Source organism: Cydia pomonella, chromosome 1 (genome assembly GCF_033807575.1).
Source record: "Cydia pomonella isolate Wapato2018A chromosome 1, ilCydPomo1, whole genome shotgun sequence".
Lineage (NCBI taxonomy): Eukaryota > Metazoa > Arthropoda > Insecta > Lepidoptera > Tortricidae > Cydia > Cydia pomonella.
This window is the reverse complement of record NC_084703.1, coordinates 1,989,027-2,008,915: the sequence shown is the minus strand read 5'-3', so window position 1 is coordinate 2,008,915 and position 19,889 is coordinate 1,989,027. Positions and strand designations below refer to the sequence as shown.

Below are 19,889 nucleotides of genomic sequence, written 5' to 3'. Positions count from 1 at the left end.
CAATGCGAATCAAGTTGGCCCTGCCAACAGGACCCTAATGTCTCAGCACGCAAAACTGCCCGAAGCAGCCATTTGATGGACCAAAATACTTATTATATTATATTAAAATATATTTTTGATCCTGAGTCGAAAAGCGCCATCTGTGTTTGAGAGTCTTCGTTACGTTAAAGCGACGCGTGTCGCCATCTAGTGGTCATGCAGGTGCAGTGGCACGGAAAAGCGGTGTATACTTCGTGCGCCTATCTTGCGTGCGACAATCTGCGGTGGCGGCATGGTTCCATTTTTATCACCTGTCACTTTCGCGTTTACATTCTTGCTAGAAAGTGACAGGCATAGTGGCAAACGATAAAAATGCGACCTTGCTACAGCTGATGACGTACCTAGTTTATCCAAATTTGCTTCGAGAAAAGGATGGTACGGCCGTGCTTGTTTGCTCGACTTGGTGGGGACACTGCCGTGCCCCCAGATTACTTTTTTTTTAGCTTTTATTTAAATATTTACGTTTATTAATATTATTAAAAATAAATAATTATGGTCAGATTTTTATTTATGGATCGGATTAGGCATCGGAAATTATTTTGGCCCTAATAGCTCGTAAGCAATTTACCCTAATTTCGTGGCAAAAATTAAAATTGGTTGTCCTATTGTTACGGCCTATAGGGACATTTGCCAAGTCAGCTCATATCGCGGTACACGCGCACTTGAATATGAGCTGGAAGTGGCAAATATTATAGATACATACTAATTAGACACCAAATAATTAGGGGTGATGAGAAATCCCCGCTCAAGGTCTTGGCTGGTCGGATAGGTTTCCATCGCCATACAGCGGGGGAATGCTGCCGGCATAATGGGCCGGGCTTGTTGCAGGGATGGGTGTTAGTTTATAGATGTTTTTAACAAATAATTTTATGATGATGGTTAAAAAACAAATTACACCTGTAAGTAGTAGGCGAAAAAAAGAACTGTCCAATTGTTAATAATGGCATAATTTTTCAGCATGTGACAGAACTCAAATAGTGAACGCCAGCCAATGTCCAGCCAGTCCGAACCCGCAGCCCAACGGCACCGACGTCACCGGCACCGTGTACGTCACCGACGGCGAGCCCAGCCGGCACGAGGCCGTCATTAACACACAACCAGGTACAGCCCTTTATAGAACACTGGTCAATGCTCGGGTTGAACCCGCGACACTGACGTCTACGTCACTGACGGCGAGCCCTTCGGGTACGAGACCGTCATTAAAACACAACCAGGTACAGCCCTTTATAGAACACTGGTCAATGCCCGGGTTGAATCCGTGACACTGACGGCGAGCCCTTCGGGTACGAGACCGTCATCAACATAACCAGGTACAGCCCTTTATAGAACACTGGTCAATGCCCGGGTTGAACCCGAGACACTGACGTCTACGTCACCGACGGCGAGCCCAGCTGGCACGAGGCCGTCATCAACACACAACCAGGTACAGCTCTTTATAGAACACTCGTCAATGCCTGGGTTGAACCCGAGACACTGACGTCTACGTCACCGACGGCGACCCCAGCCGGCACGAGGCCGTCATTAACACACAACCAGGTACAGCCATTTAGAGAACACTGGTCAATGCCCGGGTTGAACCCGTGACACTGACATCTAAGTCACTGACGGCGAGCCCTTCCGGTACGAGACCGTCATCAACACACAACCAGGTACAGCCCTTTATAGAACACTGGTCAATGCTCGGGTTGAACCCGCGACACTGACGTCTACGTCACTGACGGCGAGCCCAGCCGGCACGAGGCCGTCATTAACACACAACCAGGTACAGCCCTTTATAGAACACTGGTCAATGCTCGGGTTGAACCCGCGACACTGACGTCTACGTCACTGACGGCGAGCCCAGCCGGCACGAGGCCGTCATTAACACACAACCAGGTACAGCCCTTTATAGAACACTGGTCAATGCCCGGGTTGAACCCGCGACACTGACGTCTACGTCACTGACGGCGAGCCCAGCCGGCACGAGGCCGTCATTAACACACAACCAGGTACAGCCCTTTATAGAACACTGGTCAATGCCCGGGTTGAACCCGCGACACTGACGTCTACGTCACTGACTGCGAGCCCTTCGGGTACGAGACCGTCATTAAAACACAACCAGGTACAGCCCTTTATAGAACACTGGTCAATGCCCGGGTTGAACCCGCGACACTGACGTCTACGTCACTGACGGCGAGCCCCGCCGGCACGAGGCCGTCATCAACACACAACTTCAGCAATCAATTAAGAGCGGGCTCCCGCAAAATTTTAGTTTTTTATTTTGAATTTTTACACGTTTTAATAAAGGGAAAATGATTTTCATTGCATTTTTCATACGTAAGTAGCAGTACTGATAAAACCGCTACTTGACGCTAGATGTCGACAACGAAAATAAATACCATTACTACTGGAACCAGATCCACATGCTGTCCACCTAGTTTTAAGTGTAAAAATGTGTATATGGAATAATGGAATTCTAAAATTAAATTATTTTATCTACACACATGTCATAAACCCTTTATGATGCCTTCCAAATCCGTAAATGATGGCCAACATTACGATAAACTGTTCACAAATTTTTCGTCTGTGATAATGTTGTTATAGCTTCATAACTACATCAAAATCGATTTGGTTATGCATTCAAATTTGGAACAGCTCTGAAAAAAAAACAGCAATTCGATTTGACCTTTATTCTAATATCAGTTGAGATGCCTTTTTGTTCGAAATGACATGTCATTTGCATACAATTTTGACATATCTCGCAGTTTGTATCGAATGATACGGAAATCAGTGTTCTATCGGATACATTTCGGGGAGTGTGCACAGGAACTGCACGATCTGATCCCACCTTCCCCTTTCCATCATCGGACGTCCAGGCGTGGGGAGCGAATGCACCCGTTCGTGGTACACATTCCATTTGTTCGCACTAAACGGTTTGCCTCCTCTTTTTTGTTACGGACGGCTAAAGAATGGAATGCGCTCCCGCCCTCTGTATTCCCTGATAAATATGACCTCGGTCTCTTTAAAGCAAGAGTGAATAGGCTACTACTGAACCGGTGAGCTCCATCTTAGGCCCTGTCTTCACTTTCCATCAGGTGTGACTAGAGCCAATCGCCGATCAGTTTTTAATAAAAAAAAATAGGCCCTTGACTCTAGTTTGTTTCTGAATTTAAAAAAAAAACTACATGCGTGAAAAAAGTTTTCATTTACCGCCATTTGACGTACAGTTTCTAATTAGTTTTAAGTATAAAATGAATATGTTTTGTTGTTTTTAAGGTAACTATTGCAAAAAATTCTTGTAAAATAGGCGATAAAAATATTTCGGTGACGCCACCATATATCCGCGAGTTTAACTAAGAGAGCAACGATTTGGCAACGATGCCCCAACGGAGGTTGTAATTTGGGTTAGCGAAAATTTCATAGAAAGTTTATAATATGTGTATAGATAAAATAGTGTATGTAACTGTACATAATTAGGCATTAAAACACTCGTGTGATCCTCTTAAGAAACTCACTTCGTTCTTTTCTAAAACCCACACTCGTGTGTTTTAATGTCTTTTATTATGTAGCAGTCTGAAGTATTTAAGATGCACTGACTATCCAGGAACTTCTAGAACGGAGAGAAAGCACAAGACGCGTCCGCTTGGTAACAACCATTTATTGAAAGAGAGCGATGATAAGTAGGTACTTATACATTATGTCAGTGAGAATTGTTTCTACCCTCTTACATCATTATACCCATATATTACACCTCCACCCTTATTTCTAACATGTATGAAAATTAATTAACTAGGTACATTTTCATGATAAAGTTTTTTAGTCAATCTCAAACCCATATCTTTTTACAGAACGTAACTTATCCCGAGGTCTCAGTGTGGGCCGGGGAAGGTTGACCGGGGGGTCGGTGGATTCTGACGTATTAGATCGGGGTGGCGAGGGAGCTGTCACCGCTGCTCCACCAGACTCCGCAGGGCATTGATCTTCAACCGTTACACTAGATGTGTCGTTGCGCTCACTCCTCAACCCGTCCGACTCTTGGATTGGTGATGACGGAGACGGATCCTCATATGTGCTCATCCAGCGACTTTTAATTTGATCCACATGTCTATGAATGGGTGAACCGTTTTCCGCCGCAACTATATAATTACGTGAACTTGTTTTTTCCTGAATTCTACCATCTAACCATCTACTACCCCCACTATAGTTCCTATACCACACATTTTCCCCCACGTTAAATTCCCTAGATGTACCGCCAGCGTAAGTTATTTGCTTTGTTTGTCGTTCTTTGACTTTGTCTTCTACCGATCCATCCTTTAACAAGTCTAGCCTGGAACGAAGCTTCCTACGCTGCAATAGCTCTGCCGGTGATACCCCTGTGGTACTATGTTCTACATTCCGATACGCTAGAAGGTAAGCCTGCAACGCTGCATCTATATCGCCACCATCCCGCATAGCCTTTTTAATAGCCCGCTTGCACAACTTGACTGCCCCCTCGGCAGCCCCGTTGGAAGCCGGATGGTACGCGGCCGCAAAAGTGACCTTGACCCGATTATGTGTCATGAAACTTTTATACTCTTGACTTGTAAAGGGTGGTCCGTTATCCGAAACTACTTCTCGTGGTAAACCGAAACGCGAGAAAGTCTCTCTTAATACCTTTATTACAGCTTTCGCCGTGGTCGACTGCATTTGGAAAACCTCTAACCACTTAGAAGTAGAATCGATAAGAATCAAAAATGTCCTACCCTGTATGGGTCCCAAAAAATCAATATGTAATCTGGTCCAGACGTCCGTCAAGTACCGCCAGGGCTGCGGCGGCGCGCGCGGCGGCGCCGAGCTCTCCGCCACGCACGTGCCGCAGCTCCTGCAGGTACGCTCCACGTCCGCGTCGATGCCCGGCCACCACATGACACTGCGCGCCATACTCTTCATTTTTACAATACCCATGTGTCCCACATGTAGCTCCCGTAATAACTTTTCCCGCAATACTTCTGGGATTACTAACCGGTAGCCCCAAACCATGCAGCCCCTGTCCATATACAATTCGTTTCGTCGTAAAAAGTAAGGTTGGACCTCTCTGTCATTTACTGATGATGGCCACCCGGTCTGTAAATAACTTACTATTCGCCTTAATACAGAATCTTTTTCTGTGCTAACTTGAACCATTTTTTTATCTATAGGTAAAAAATCTTGAACAAAATTCAAATACGTAACTTCTTTCGTTAAACTGACCGATTTGTTTACCGGCAAACGGGACAGGGCGTCTGCCGCGTTACTCTCACTGCGCACATATTCAATATTAAAATTATATCCGGCTAGCAATACCGCCCATCGTTGAAGTCTACTAGCTGCCATTACTGGTATTCCTTTCTTTTCGCCAAAAATAGATACCAGAGGCTTATGGTCGGTCCGTAAAGTGAATTCCCTACCATATAAATATTGGTGGAATTTTCTCACCCCAAATATTATACTCAATGCTTCACGTTCAATTTGCGAATAGCCCTTTTCTGCCGCATTGAGTGTTCGCGACGCGTACGCCACCGGCCGCTCGCCGTCCGGCGTAATGTGAGACACCACAGCGCCCACCCCCAAGCTACTAGCGTCACAAGTCAAAACCACCGGCAGATCGAGAGAATAATGAGCCAGGACTTCACTAGACGTTAATATTTCTTTTATTTTCCTAAACGCCTCACTACACTCCTGGTTCCACTGAAACGTAACCCCCTTCTTTAGTAACTTGTAAAACGGTGTGAGTACCGTACTAATATTTCGGACAAATTTCGCATAATACATTACTAAGCCTATAAAAGACCGTAACTCCGTAATACTATTTGGTTCGGGAACCTTTTTTATTGCTTCTATTTTCTCAGGACACGTGTGTACACCATGTTTACTGATAACGAAACCTAAGTATGTCACCGATTCGGAAAAGAAAGTACATTTATCTTTCCTAACCTTTAGACCGTAAGTTTTGAGCCTTCTGAACACCTCATGTAACGTTTTTAAATGCGTTTCATCATCTTCCCCGGTTATTATCAGATCGTCTAAAAAAATACCTACGCGCGGTAAATCTCCAAATAGCTGTTCTAATTTCCTCTGAAAAATACCGGGGCTCGAAGCTAAGCCGTATATAAGTCGATTGTACATGAATAAGCCTTTATGGGTATTTATCACTGTAAACCGTTTGGATTCGTCTAATTCAAATTGTGCGTACGCTTGCGATAAATCTAATTTGGTAAATCGAGTCCCTCCATATAATTTAGCAAGTAAGTCATCAACCCGTGGCAGCGGAAAACGGTCTACCTCCAAACATCTGTTGAGAGTTAGTTTAAAGTCAGCACATACCCGAATGGTTCCATCTTTTTTCATCACCGGAACAATAGGCGTAGCCCAGTCGGACGAGTTTACCGGAGTGATCACACCGTCCGCCACCAGCTGATCGAGCGCGCGCTCAACTGGCTCGCGCAGCGCGTACGCCAGAGGTCGCGCGCGCAGGAACACGGGCGCCGCGCCCTCTCGCAGCCGGAACCCCACCGTTCCGCCAGTAAACCTTCCCAAGCCGCCTTCAAATACTTCACAATATCTGGAACTGAAATCGTTTATGTCAAAAATATGCTTTGTACTAACATTATTACAATTGACGGATTTTACTAAGTCAGGTAGTATTCCTAACTCTTTTATCCACTGTCTGCCGAGTAAACTCGTTTTCCCGTTAACCATTACATACAAATCTAACTCTTTACATTTTTTGTTATATTGCACCGAAGGTAATATTTTACCTACGGGTTTGACACTTATGTCCGTATAATAACATAAATTCAAATTGCTAGCTTTTAACGGACACTCAGGAAATAATTGACTATAACAATCATAGCTAATACAAGATATCGCACTGCCCGTATCTACTTCCATAACTAAATTTACATTATTCACTTTTAATTGCACCATGTAAGGCCCATACTTCTTCAACTTTTTAGCATCTATAGAAAAGTTATTTACCTCTTCACTGCCGTTACTGTCACTGTCTGAATACTGGTACCCTGCCTGCTCTTCTAACATCGCATGAAAAGAGACGTTTTTTTTTAAATTCGGACACATTTTCTTAAGATGCCCTTCTTTGTTACATACTCTGCAAACATAGGCCCTAAATTTACACGAGCTCTGTCCATGCTGCCCTCCGCACGCCGAACATTGCTGGGTTTGTCCTCCCTTCCAGTCCGCACTATTCGTAACGACTCGTCGCTTGCCCGCGCCCATAGCGCCCTTTGTCCCGTCGCCCTGCGTGACCTTTGGACCGCGCGGCCCATAGCGCTCGGTGCTAGCCGCCTCCGCCGACTGTCGCTTGTCCCGCTTCACCGTGGCCAGCTGATGCACTGCCGTTGCTATCATGGATGATGATACTCCCTCCTCTATTGTAGAACGGTCCTGTACCAACGCCGCATGACTTTCCGCTGCTTCCATCGCCACCGCCATTTTAAATGCTCTTTCAAATGTTAGGTTATCTTCCGTAAATAACTTTTGCCGAATGCTATCATTACGGATACCACACACGAATTGGTCTCGTAAATTCTCTTTTAAACTGGCTTCTTGAAAATCACAATGTTTTGTTAACTTTTTTAACTCCGCAGTATATTCCGCGATGGTTTCGTCACTTCTTTGTGTCCTCTGACGAAATTTAAATCGTTCGGCCATGGTACTCCGCGTCGGCTGTAGGTGCTTCTTCATAACCGCCACAAGGTCATCAAATTCTTTTGTTGACGGTTTGTCCGGTGAACATAAGTTTGCCATGAGCTCGTACGCCTCACTACCCATAACGGTGATTAAAGTCGCTACCTGCACAGCCGGTTTAACGTCGTTAACCACAAAATACTGGCCCAAGCGCTCCACATATAAATCCCAATTATCCTTATGCACATCGAAAGCACCAATTTTACCGATAGACATTGTAACAGCGATATTCACTCACGTCCACTAAAAAAAAAGTTTCACACGCGTTCACAGTTCGATTTCGTCGCCACTGAAGTATTTAAGATGCACTGACTATCCAGGAACTTCTAGAACGGAGAGAAAGCACAAGACGCGTCCGCTTGGTAACAACCATTTATTGAAAGAGAGCGATGATAAGTAGGTACTTATACATTATGTCAGTGAGAATTGTTTCTACCCTCTTACATCATTATACCCATATATTACACAGTCACATAAACTACTGTTATTCTAAGCAGCGTTTTGGATACGCGTTGGTCAATGATGGTGGTGTTATTAGTCTACGGTTTAAGCGATTCTTAATAATATGTTTCTCAACAGAAGTGGTTCCGTCCGGGCAAGCGGTCAAAGCCCCGGCGCCCGCGCCGCCCGCCGGCAGCTCTCCGGTCGGCGCCGCCGTCTCCGCTATAGCCATCATAGCCCTGGTGGCTGCACTCGCTGCGTGGGTCCTTTACGCTTTCAAGAACCCTCACACCCGCAGCGGGCAGCTGCTCATCAAGGTGCGTCATTAAACAAGACTGTTAATTCCTTTTTGGTCAACCTTTACGCTTTCAAGAACTCTTGTAGCAGGAGCGGGCAGCTGCTCATCGAGGTGCGTCATTAAACAAGACTGTTTAATTCCTTTCTGGACAAGTGGTCAACCTTTACGCTTTCAAGAACCCTTGTAGCAGGAGCGGGCAGCTGTTCATCAATGTGCGTCACTATACGTCGCGGGTGTAAAGCGAAAGTTAACATTTGAAATGTATTTTTTCTCAAACTTTCAATGAAATGTTGACATTAAGTACTTTAGTGGGTCTGCAGTGGCAGCATGGTTCCATTTTTATCGCTTGTCACTATGCCCGTCACTTTCGCACTTACGTACTTGTTAGAACGTGACAGGCATGGTGACAAATGATAGAGAGCAGACCATCTTAGCCTTACTGGAAATACTAAGTACGTCAAATTGTGACGTCTTGGCATTCAACCATCAAATAGAAGTTTTTTTTATTCCAACTTTGAGAAAAGAACCGTACAAATCTCGGCGAGAAACGGGATTGCCGGCCGCGTATTCCTACCGGCCTCACCACGCTCGGCCGTCTATATCTATTGGCCTGCAACCCTTGGTTTCCCCATCCTCTATAGTAATGTACTATATAAAATACCTCAAATAGTCTAAGCTTACCCTGTACAGGCTTTTCAGCACCAAAGTGTAACGTTGCCTCAATAAACGTTACAGCAGCGAACGAAAAAAACATGGAAGACTAACGTCAAACAAAATATCAGCGTAAAAGTGGCCCCACTATTAAAACACGCAGTACTCATAACGGACCAATTGCAACTCGGGTCTTGTTTTCTTCAACGTAACTTCGTTTGACCATGATTAGTCAATTTAAACCACCCAAACTACGATTGGTGCATTATAAAATAAGGCGCTGTGATTGGCTGTAGCGTTGACACTTGAAAATACATGACAATGGAAACCAGCTCGAAGTAGACGGTTTCATGCGATATAGAACGTTTTAAATGCAATATTTTTGTATGATAATTTATTATTTTATTTTAAAGTGTATTAATATACAGGCTTGTTATTTGTTCGTTTGTCGCACGTGTTTAAAGGCATTTAGGCCTCCGAACCAATTAATACATTGTATCGTTCATCTTATAGGGCACCTGTGATATTTAGTTTATAAGTGGCACAGAAATATGTCTGATAGAAATTAATGTAAATTTGATAGGTCAAAATCGGAAAAAAACAGCTGGCATTTGGGATTTTTAAATTTTGCTCTGATCAAGATGAAAACCGATATCTGAGGATCCGAGAGGACCTTTATAACGAATTTTAGATCAAACATGAGAAAAAAAACGCCCGCCATCTTGGATTTGAATTTTAATCTTGATCAGAGCAAACATGCAGAAATCGTATTGAAAACGTCGTAGGAACAGTTTGTATGGGAAAATATCATTATTGTTTTTACTATTTTCCTCGCATTCTTTCCATATTTTTTCACCGTTCAAACCGTCCCTGGACCTAGAAATATTCTAATATCAAAATTAGCCAAATCGGTCCAGCCGTTCGCGAATTTAACGAAAAGTTATAAATAGCAGCGAGATACCAGGACTTACTAAAAATGTACACATAAAAAGCGCCACCTACAACGACGATTCGTATTTACTATCACGAATCTAAATTATCAAAACTACAACCTGCACAAATTTAAAATGAAAGTTTCTTAATATCAACGATTGCTTAAAATGCATAACATCATCCCCATAGAAAATCTGTTTTGATCAAGAGAAATGAAAATAATATTATCCTAGCTAAACTATACGTGAATGGTAATCCCATATTTTTTCCAGTGTTTGTTGGAACGACTAGCACATCATTTATCCGCACAATAAGGCATATGTCTTTTATTAAAGATATAATTTTAATACTTCTTACTACGACTGTGACAATGGGCCGCCATTTGCGAACTAAATAGCTCATCGGCACAAAGTTGACGCCCCGCCCGCTTCGGCACAATATGTGTGGGGTCATTTTGCAGAGCTAGTTCGTCATCTATGTTTATTATCAATCGCTGCGTTACAGTAATTAGACGTTTTGGTGGCATCCTACACTGTTACTTACCAAGTCGGTGCATAATTAGCTTGCGGCAAGGAGGGCTTGGAACCGATTTCAAAAATGGCGGTAAATACCGGTTTATTTCTGTTTTACTCCATATTTTAATAAGAACGCGATCGTTTTAAGAACTTTATTGTAACCTAAATAAACCGGTTTATTCGAAGAGCGACGAGACTACCGTCCTGGTGCCGCGTAAACAAAGACACCGACATAGGAAGAAACCGGTTTTATTGTTCTAAACCGGTTATATGACAAGATGGGAACCGGTTTACAACTAACGGTTTTTCCAATGAAACCGAAATTAAAAGCTCTTGCGTCAAGTACATGATAACGGATAGGAAATTTAACCGGTTTTGGAGCCTTGGCGGCAAGCGACAGAGTGTAGGGTATTTGACTATTATCGTATGTGGTCGATAAATCGTACTATTCCAGGCATAGTACGATTTATCGACCACATACCCGCCATTAGAATTTCAACTTTAGCATTCCGATTTAAGGTTCAAATTAGATTACACTTTCAGGAAATGTTACTTGTCTTCAAATGAATCATCAAAGCCGGATTAATTGGAATATATTTGGATTTTTGGGAAAACCTTGTTTTTTTATTATTATTATAACATTAAAATATAAAATATGTGTACCACAAAACAAAATATTCGCCAAACTGCGAGACAGTTTGTTGGCGATGAGCTCGCTCGTTATACTTATAAAAAGGTACATAATTTTGCACTGTCCTACCGTCCCGGCATGGCCAATTTTTATGTAGATTGGTGCGGCCTGGAAAACGGTTAATAGTTATTTGTTTTACAAGGGGGAAAACTTGTGGCCTCCGAATGAAAAACATTTATCACCACACCAACGCGAGGATAGTACTAACTATGAAATACCAAAAAAATCAAATCCAAATTAACTTAATTCAGACGACCGGTTTGGCCTAGTGGGTAGTGACCCTTCCTACGAAGCTGATGGTCCCGGGTTCAGGCCGGCGCCCCACTGCTGCGCACGCTACATCCACGGCCCACGTTTTAATACAAACCGTGGGCAAGCCCACGAAATTTTGTATAGGAACGTGGGTCGTGTACATAGCGTGTACATAGCGTGCGCTGCAGTGGGGCGCCGGCCTCAAATCCTGGTAAGGGCATTTATTCGTGTGATGAGCATGGATATTTGTTCCTGAGTCATGGGTGTTTTCTTTGTATTTAAGTATTTATAAATATTTATATATGATATATATCGTTGTCTAAGTACCCTCAACACAAGCCTTATTGAGCTTACTGTGGGACTTAGTCAATTTGTGTAATAATATAATATTTATATTTATAATTAAAAATGTATCATCCAAAATCATAATTTAAAATTCAATTATAAAAGCTAACATAAGGAAACAACTCAAAATTTGTATCTGATTACTTTGCCCCACATGTGGATAAAATGCAACTTTGTCATTCGTTTTTCAACAATGTAGAGGGCCTTTTTACCACTTTTTACCTTTTGGAGGACGTACCCGGGCGTCCTTAAACTACGTCCAAAAGAGAGGTATGGGCATTGTGAATGTCATCTCGCTTTGTGTGGTAGGGCACAGCCAGTGGATGTCATTCCAGATCTAGAGCAGAGCCCAACTGGGGAAGTACCTCCACCTTACAGAAAACCGTAGCCAAATAACACTAATACAGTCGGCGTCAAATACTTTGTAGCAGTCAAAGTGGCCAAATAGTTCGGTACACCATACTAAATATCAGGGGCGGCGGCTCCATACAACCCGATTCCCACCGGCTTGCCTAAAATTTATTGCTACATAAACCAAACTTATAAATCATCATTAAAATTAAAAATATTATATCCATAATGAAAACACTACGTAATACATTACCTTGGAATTGTTAACACGATTTACTAAAGCTTCACTATTGATTACATTTCAACTAATCATAGCGAGCGCGCGAAGAGAAGCTCAGCTTGACTATTCATTCATGCGCCACTACACAGATACGAAAACTCACGCACACGCTCATAAAATTTGCTATAGAGAGTGCGCACGAATGAGCTTCAAAGCAACTCGGTCTTGTATCGAGTTATTCATTTGAATAAAAACCTTAAACGTAAGACTATAAGGTTTATATTGGAAAAATGCACGCACATATTCATAAAGTCCGCGAGTACTGAGGGGCCTACCGCAAACAACGAAGTTCGTAAATTGCGGGCAACTTTCTCTTTTACTCCAATGGCGTAATTAGGGTGACAGAGAAAGATGCTCGCTATTTGCGAACTTCGTGGTACGCGGTAGGCCCTTTGTACACGGTCGCGATAACTTCAGTTATATTACCATGCTGCTTCATTTGAATTTAAACCTTAAATACAAACAGGTAAGATTTATATTGGAGTGTAATGTTTCACAATTTTGAATCGGGTGCGTTTGCCGCGCGTATGCTTAATATTGCCATACAAAAACATTGAATTGAATAAATGGGTAAAATTTTATTGTATTTTACTATCATTAATACCAATTTTTGTAAAAACCTTTAAAAAAAAGATACATTTTGATACAAAATCCCAGTATCTTATGTAGTCTCATCTCAAATTTAATTATTTGATTACGAACGTTTCTTCAAAGAAAGTATGTTTGTAGGTTTGTAGTAATAGGTTTTAGAATTCGTGGGTGAAAATGGAATAATGTTATGATAACACTCCCGTCGCGGTTGTTACCAAGGCTTGTTGTTATTATTAGAGTTTTAAATGTATTTATGTGATTTTATTTAGTTTTGTGCGCAAATTTATATAATTATAAAGTTACTAAACCCGTGAAATTTTGTATTTTTTGTGTATAATAGTATGGCAAAGGTGGTTATTCACTACCTGCAAAGGTCGCGCCCAAGGATACACCTAGCGCACGCTTCACTTTTATCATGAAAAAAGTACATAATGATAAATTAGGTTTTTTTGTTCCGAGTTGCCTAGCCAGAATTTCCACGCGCCGCTACTGCTAAATATATGGTGTACCGAACTATTTGGCTACTTTGGTTGCTACAAAGTATTTGACGCTGACTGTACATAGTGTTGTGTTCCTGCCGGTGAGTAAGGTTGCCAGAGCTCAACGAGGGGCGGGAGGAGGTTAGGGTCGGCAACGCGCATGTAACTCCTCTGGAGTTGCAGGCGTACATAGGCTACGGAGACTGCTTACCATCAGGCGGGCCGTATGCTTGTTTGCAACCGACGTAGTATAAAAAAAAACCAGTTGGTATGGTGAAAAATAATAATTATACTAAAGTTTTCTTTTTTTTCAGTACCGACCATCTCAATGGAGCTGGCGACGGGGCGAGGCGCGCTACACCGCCGCAACCATACATATGTAAACAGCTTTACAAACTTTGCTCAGGAACAGCCCTGGCCGAAAGGTACCTTAAGCCCTAGTAAATATGTTTGCTAAACTAAATTGAGCCTTATCACCAAGACAGCTCAGACTAGAATTGGTCACGAACCAAACGAGAAAAGTTTGGAAATTTACAAGGAATATCAGTAGATATGAGGCCGATTCGAACATGCAAATATGAAACCGATATTAGAATAATATTGAAATCATATCAGTTGGGTCGAAATTATTTTCGTCGTTTGTTTTTTGTCCCCAGAAGTGTAGGTTTTTGTATGATTTTTAGTTTTTAATTTTTCTCGTGTAAATATATAGAGTACGGTTGCGTTTTTATCGCTTGTCATTACCATTACTGTCACGTTCTATCAAGTATGTAAGTGCGAAAGTGACGGGTATAGTGAAAAGCGATGAAAATGAAACCATGCTACCACAACAGCTATAAAAATATAGCGATGAGTAAGGTTGCCAGAGCTCAACGTGGGTGCGGTGTGTTTGGGTCGGCAACGCGCATGTAGCTCCTCTGGAGTTGCAGGCGTACATAGACTACGGAGACTGCTTACCATCAGGCAGGCCGTATGCTTGTTTGCCACCGACATAGTATAAAACAAAAAAATATATATAATATACAAGTTTAACAGAGTGGTCAGAAACATTACAACGAAGAATTTTGAGCCAGTTATCTGTCATTCGTGACACTAATACCAAAGAGGATTTGAAATAGAGGTGTATTGTCAAAGAAAACTTTGTAGCTACGTAAATTTACTGCCATCTTTCGACACAAATGATCAAAACTTTTAGAACGCCATTTGACTTTGATTCTTATTATTTCACTGATATGTGTTCAATTTGTTAAATATCAAAAAGTGGCGCCATTTTACCGGGCACTACCTAAAGGTTATGGCGCCATGGCTCGAAATCGCGCCATATTGCGCCATCGATCTATTAGATGGCGCCACTTTTAGATATTTAACAAATTTAACTCATATCATTAAAAGAATAAGGATCAAAGTTAAATGGCGTTCTAAAAGTTTTAATTATGTTTCGAAAGATGGCGGTAAATGTATGTGGCTACAAAGTTTTCTTTGACAATACACCTCTATTTCAAATTATCTTTGCTATTACTTGTGCGGACAAGTCTCAGCGAATGCACTCGCGAATTACACCTAACTGATATGATTCCAATATCATTATAGTATTTGTTTTATGTTTGTGCACATTCGAATCCTCTGTCTCACTATTTTTTTTTTATATTTTTTTTTGTCAGTTCGACATTATTGTTTTTTTTTCTATTATTAATCCTAAAGCTCAATCAGCTGTACATCCGTGCCTTAAATATCGTAAAAGTGATCTTTTGAAAACACCGTCCATATGTGGATTTTACCTAAATCCAAAAAAGGTTTGCAAAATCGTAAAGCACCATAGGAAATTTCTGAAATGTTCCCACCTGTGACACGACAATCGAAAGGTACCTTCAGCGTTGTGAATGGGATTTCCAATTTTAACCCTTTACTTATGCAGCCATATATGGCAGTTATAATATTCAACTATGATAGTGATAGCTATTAAATTTCAAATTTAATTTTTTTTTAAATGAAGGGGTTTAACGTACTTAGGTGTAACAAAATTAGTGGCGATCCGTTTCAAGGCATATCCTATACCTGTATATATATATATATATATATTTCGAGGATCGCGGAAACAACTCTAACGATTTCGATTAAATTTGCTATATGGCTTTAGGGGGCGAAAAATCAGCCCAACTAGATCTTATCTCTGGGAAAACGTGCATTTTTGAGTTTTCATGTTTCCTAAATAGGAAAAAGTGGAGAAACATTTTTTTTTTTGCGCGAAAGAATTTTTTTCTAATGGTCCAAGTCCCACCATACAAAGGCCAAAAATTCGCGTTGAAAAATATTTTCTTCTAGTTTTTTTGTAATCAGAAAACGATACTGATCCCCACTTTTTTTGTTACACTACATACAGTCAACATGTTAAGGCATGTAGCATATAGGTATACATCGAAAATGCCCGTAAAAAGGTTATATCTATTTACGAATTGTACCAGTGTTCATAAAACTAGTGCCTTAAGTTACGGACCAATCTACATCCTACATTATCCATCCTAATTAAATATATATGTATAAAATAGTGATGTCGCGAATATTCGCATCATTTCAAACATTCGTATCGACATTCGCATCATATGAAGCGAATTTTTCGCGAATGCGAATGTGCGCAGGTCGTGTCCTGTCTCGTCCACTCGCGTATGAGCAGTGCGCGCAAACTGTTCAAGTAATGCATTTTGACCAGTAAACAGCATTTCTCAACACTATAACATCCAGTTTTAAGGCTACATATGTTTTATGTACTGACAGATTTTTTTCTAATTAGGCATGATGATAACAACTACATATTCCCTAACATTCGTATTCGCATTCGGATATTCGCAACCTGGACATTCGTATTCGGACATTCGTATTCGCATTCGGAAATTCTCATCCCGGACATTCGTATGCTAGACATTCGTATTCGCATTCGGCCATTCGTATTCGCATTCGGAAATTGTCATCCTGGATATTCGTATTCGGACATTCGCATCCTAGACATTCGTATTTGGGCATTCGCAACCTGGACATTCGTATTCGCATTCGGACATTCGCATCCTGGACATTCGTATTCGCATTCGCGAATGTGAAAAATGCGATATTCATGACATCCTTGGTATAAGATACGCTTTCTAAACTATTATATGTACATGTTAGCTTGATGCTGTATTTGCATCGGAACCAAAATTGTACTAAGATATAAAACGTCACTGGCAACCTTTTCGACGCCGTGTCAAACTCGGACGTCACGTCACCCGAGTGTCAAAACTCAAATTGAACTTTATGCATACGCACGTAGGTCTATGTTGCTTTGTGGTCTGGGACGGATTAATCCGTCTTCGGCGTTTGGACCTGTGCGGATATATCCGTCATTGGCGTCAAAAAGGTTAAGCTAGGATAGCATTATGCTATTAAATTTAGCATACAACGTGTAACACAGCCACTGAATGTGGAGTGGGTACACGTTGTATAGATCATACTGAGCAACTTATTCTATAAGATAAGACACATCCCGAAATCGCGATAAAAAAAAGACCCGGACCCGGGTACGTCCTTAAACTGCGTCCACAAGAGAGGTATGGGCATTGTGAATGTCATCTCGCCTTGTGTGGTAGGGCACAGAACAGCGGATGTCATTCCAGATCTAGAGCAGAGCCCAACTGGGGAAGTACCTCCACCTTATAGAAAACAGCAGCCAAATAACACTAGACCCTACTCATAGTGTTGTGTTCCTGCCGGTGAGTAAGGTTGCCAGAGCTCAACAAGGGGCGGGAGGGGGTTAGGGTCGGCAACGCGCATGTAACTCCTCTGGAGTTGCAGGCGTACATAGGCTACGGATACTGCTTACCATCAGGCGGGACTCCCATACAAGATATCAACATTTACAGGCCAAAATGTATGTAGCGTCAATTTTTTTTTTTCGCATTTTCTATGTTGGTCCCATAGTAAAAGTTGCTCATTATGACCTTCACAACGTGTACCGCAATTTCAGTGGCTGGTGTATATTATACTTGCGCGAAGTATTCATTATATTCTACACACTATTGTCAATAGAAAATTTGTGTAGTCATTTCATTTTTTTTATTGAAAACATTTCGGATAGTAATAGGAAAGATGGTAAAAATTAAGTGCCTATGTATTTTGGACAAAGGTTTATGAAACCTGCATTGTTTGTATCAATTAATATTTAGGAATATTTGGAATAACATTTATGCATCTTTATCTAAGACATATCTTTAAAATTATGCGGCTATTTATATTAATCTCAAATTATACATCAACATTTAATTTCAACTATTTTTAATATAAAAAACGTAACTTATTGAATTTGACTCCAGCGTGGTAATTATTCTCGACTTAAATCGTCCGTCCCTTTTTAACTGGTATATTCAGAAAGAGACGAACAGATTAATATGTTTACTGAAGCGCTAGTAGTATGTTAACGTAATATAAATATTAATTATTTTATTTTTTATTATAATTAATTATATGTGCAGCTATATTGTAAAAAATATATAAAAAAAATTGTACAAATTTAATTTATCCGAAAATAACATTCCTTATTTCTGTTATTAACGATTTAAATACTTAATTTCATTTTGTTAAATTTTATATATATAAAAAAAGGTTTTTTTATAAAAAAATTATATTCATGTCATAAAAATTGAATATGAAGATGTAGATATATATTATTTAATGTTATTTTTCTATACGACCTGCACTGCACTTAAATCGTAAGTTTTTTTTATATACTTCAGAGACTAATAAATCATAGAGAGGTATCATAATTTACATAATATTTGTGTGTACGGCGCCATCTAATGAGCCAATCGGGCACGATTATTTGTCTATACTTTATTTGTCTCTGATGTGAATTGCAATTGTATTTTACTACTTAATATAATTAGGGGTGCAATATTTGATAAATTAGATCGATTTTAATATAAATATTTACGGTCAAATCTGTCCAAAAGGTCAAAAAAAGTTTGTAAACGTTCTAAAATATACAGGGTGAAATTTTTACCACCACCCAATCTGCGTAGTGACTTTTTAGGTCATACTGAACAACTCAAACTCAAAGATACATTGATTAAGATGTGTAAAATCTAAGACAATTTCGTGCTTCGAATTTGACAGATAAACGAGATGGCGCTGTACAGCTCCATACATTATACGGTATATCGTCAAAAGTTGACGTTTGACAATTCAGTTACCAAAACACATAAGGCGTAGTACAGCGCCATCCGTTTTGGATGTCAAACTAAGGGGCGTGTTTTTTTCTTACACCTCTCTATTACAATCCTCTTTGGTATAACAAAATTTCACCCTGTATGCATTCTTAAGCGTTCTAGGTTCGATTCCCAGTAATTGCAAACATTTTTATGACTTTGAACGCTTGTTTCTGATATTTCTATGAACCTATAGGTGTTTACGTCACCTAGTACCCGTGTGAGCATAGCTTTTTGGTACTAGGTCGATATGTATAATTGTACCCATATTTTTTACATGTAAATTTACTAAACCACTGCTTTTTCACGTTTATTACGTTAAGGTTTTAAAGAATTTACATTCACAGGAGAGTATGCTTTTTGTTTTTATATTTACGAGTACCTAGTAATTGCTTAGAGTGGTCCAACTTTACTTGGTATGTGGCAAAAAAATGAAATAGATTTTATCTTCACAAGACTCCCTTTATTATACAAGGTGCCCGTGAGCATTGCGAGACATTTTAACTAAGCATTCCTGGTAATATTTAGAAACTAAAATGTCATATAAAATTTTCTGGATTAGGCCTAGTTTCAGAGATAATTAAATGTTTTTCGAAATCATTATTTCGCCATCAGTCGGTACAAAACACATTTTTGATTGCGGTATTGCCACTTTGAGGTCTAGTCTGGACATAACTATTGATTGATGACATCGAAAAATTAAAAAAAAATGTATTCGAGAGGCTACCCTCAAATTAAAAAAAAACCTTTTAATTTTAATTTTAGGTTATGTGTTTATCAATAAAAATTACGTTTTATGTACAGGAGTGTTCAAAAAAAGGAAAAAAAAAACAAAAAATTTTTTTTTTGTCGAATTTCACAAAAAGTCATATAGCATTTTTTGCTTCTGTTGCCATCAGGAATGCACCGTTAAAATCTCTCGCAATGCTCACGGGCACCTTGTATTCTGGAATAATCTGAACTCATTTACAAATAATTTAGTAAGTACCTGTTTTTGTGATTTGCAATATCCTCATACAATTAAAAAAAATGCAAACTAACCAAAAAGCTTAAAAAAATCAACCGCCTTATTTTTAACATACTTATGA

At 40.4% G+C, this 19,889-nt stretch overlaps 2 protein-coding genes across 2 annotated transcripts in view; one reads left to right on the top strand and one right to left on the bottom strand.

Moving 5' to 3' along the window:
* The window catches only part of LOC133515462 (plexin domain-containing protein 2), an 85,754-nt gene extending 65,906 nt beyond the window's left edge, over positions 1-19,848 (top strand). Inside the window, exons 10-12 of the mRNA XM_061848040.1 lie at positions 997-1,140; positions 8,323-8,501; positions 13,885-19,848. Coding sequence (XP_061704024.1) covers positions 997-1,140; positions 8,323-8,501; positions 13,885-13,953 — 392 coding nt within the window. The 3' untranslated portion in view covers positions 13,954-19,848. The remainder of the gene's footprint in view (positions 1-996; positions 1,141-8,322; positions 8,502-13,884) is intronic.
* LOC133515375 (uncharacterized protein K02A2.6-like) lies at positions 3,598-8,206 on the bottom strand. Its single transcript, XM_061847941.1, has one exon. The coding sequence runs from the start codon at positions 7,957-7,959 to the stop codon at positions 3,835-3,837; it is 4,125 nt and encodes a 1,374-aa protein (XP_061703925.1). The 5' UTR covers positions 7,960-8,206; the 3' UTR covers positions 3,598-3,834.
* Positions 19,849-19,889: the final 41 nt, after the last annotated feature.

Bases quoted from the DNA above. Each gene is read 5' to 3' on its own strand.
- LOC133515375 (XM_061847941.1), bottom strand. From the start codon at position 7,959: ATGTCTATCGGTAAAATTGGTGCTTTCGATGTGCATAAGGATAATTGG.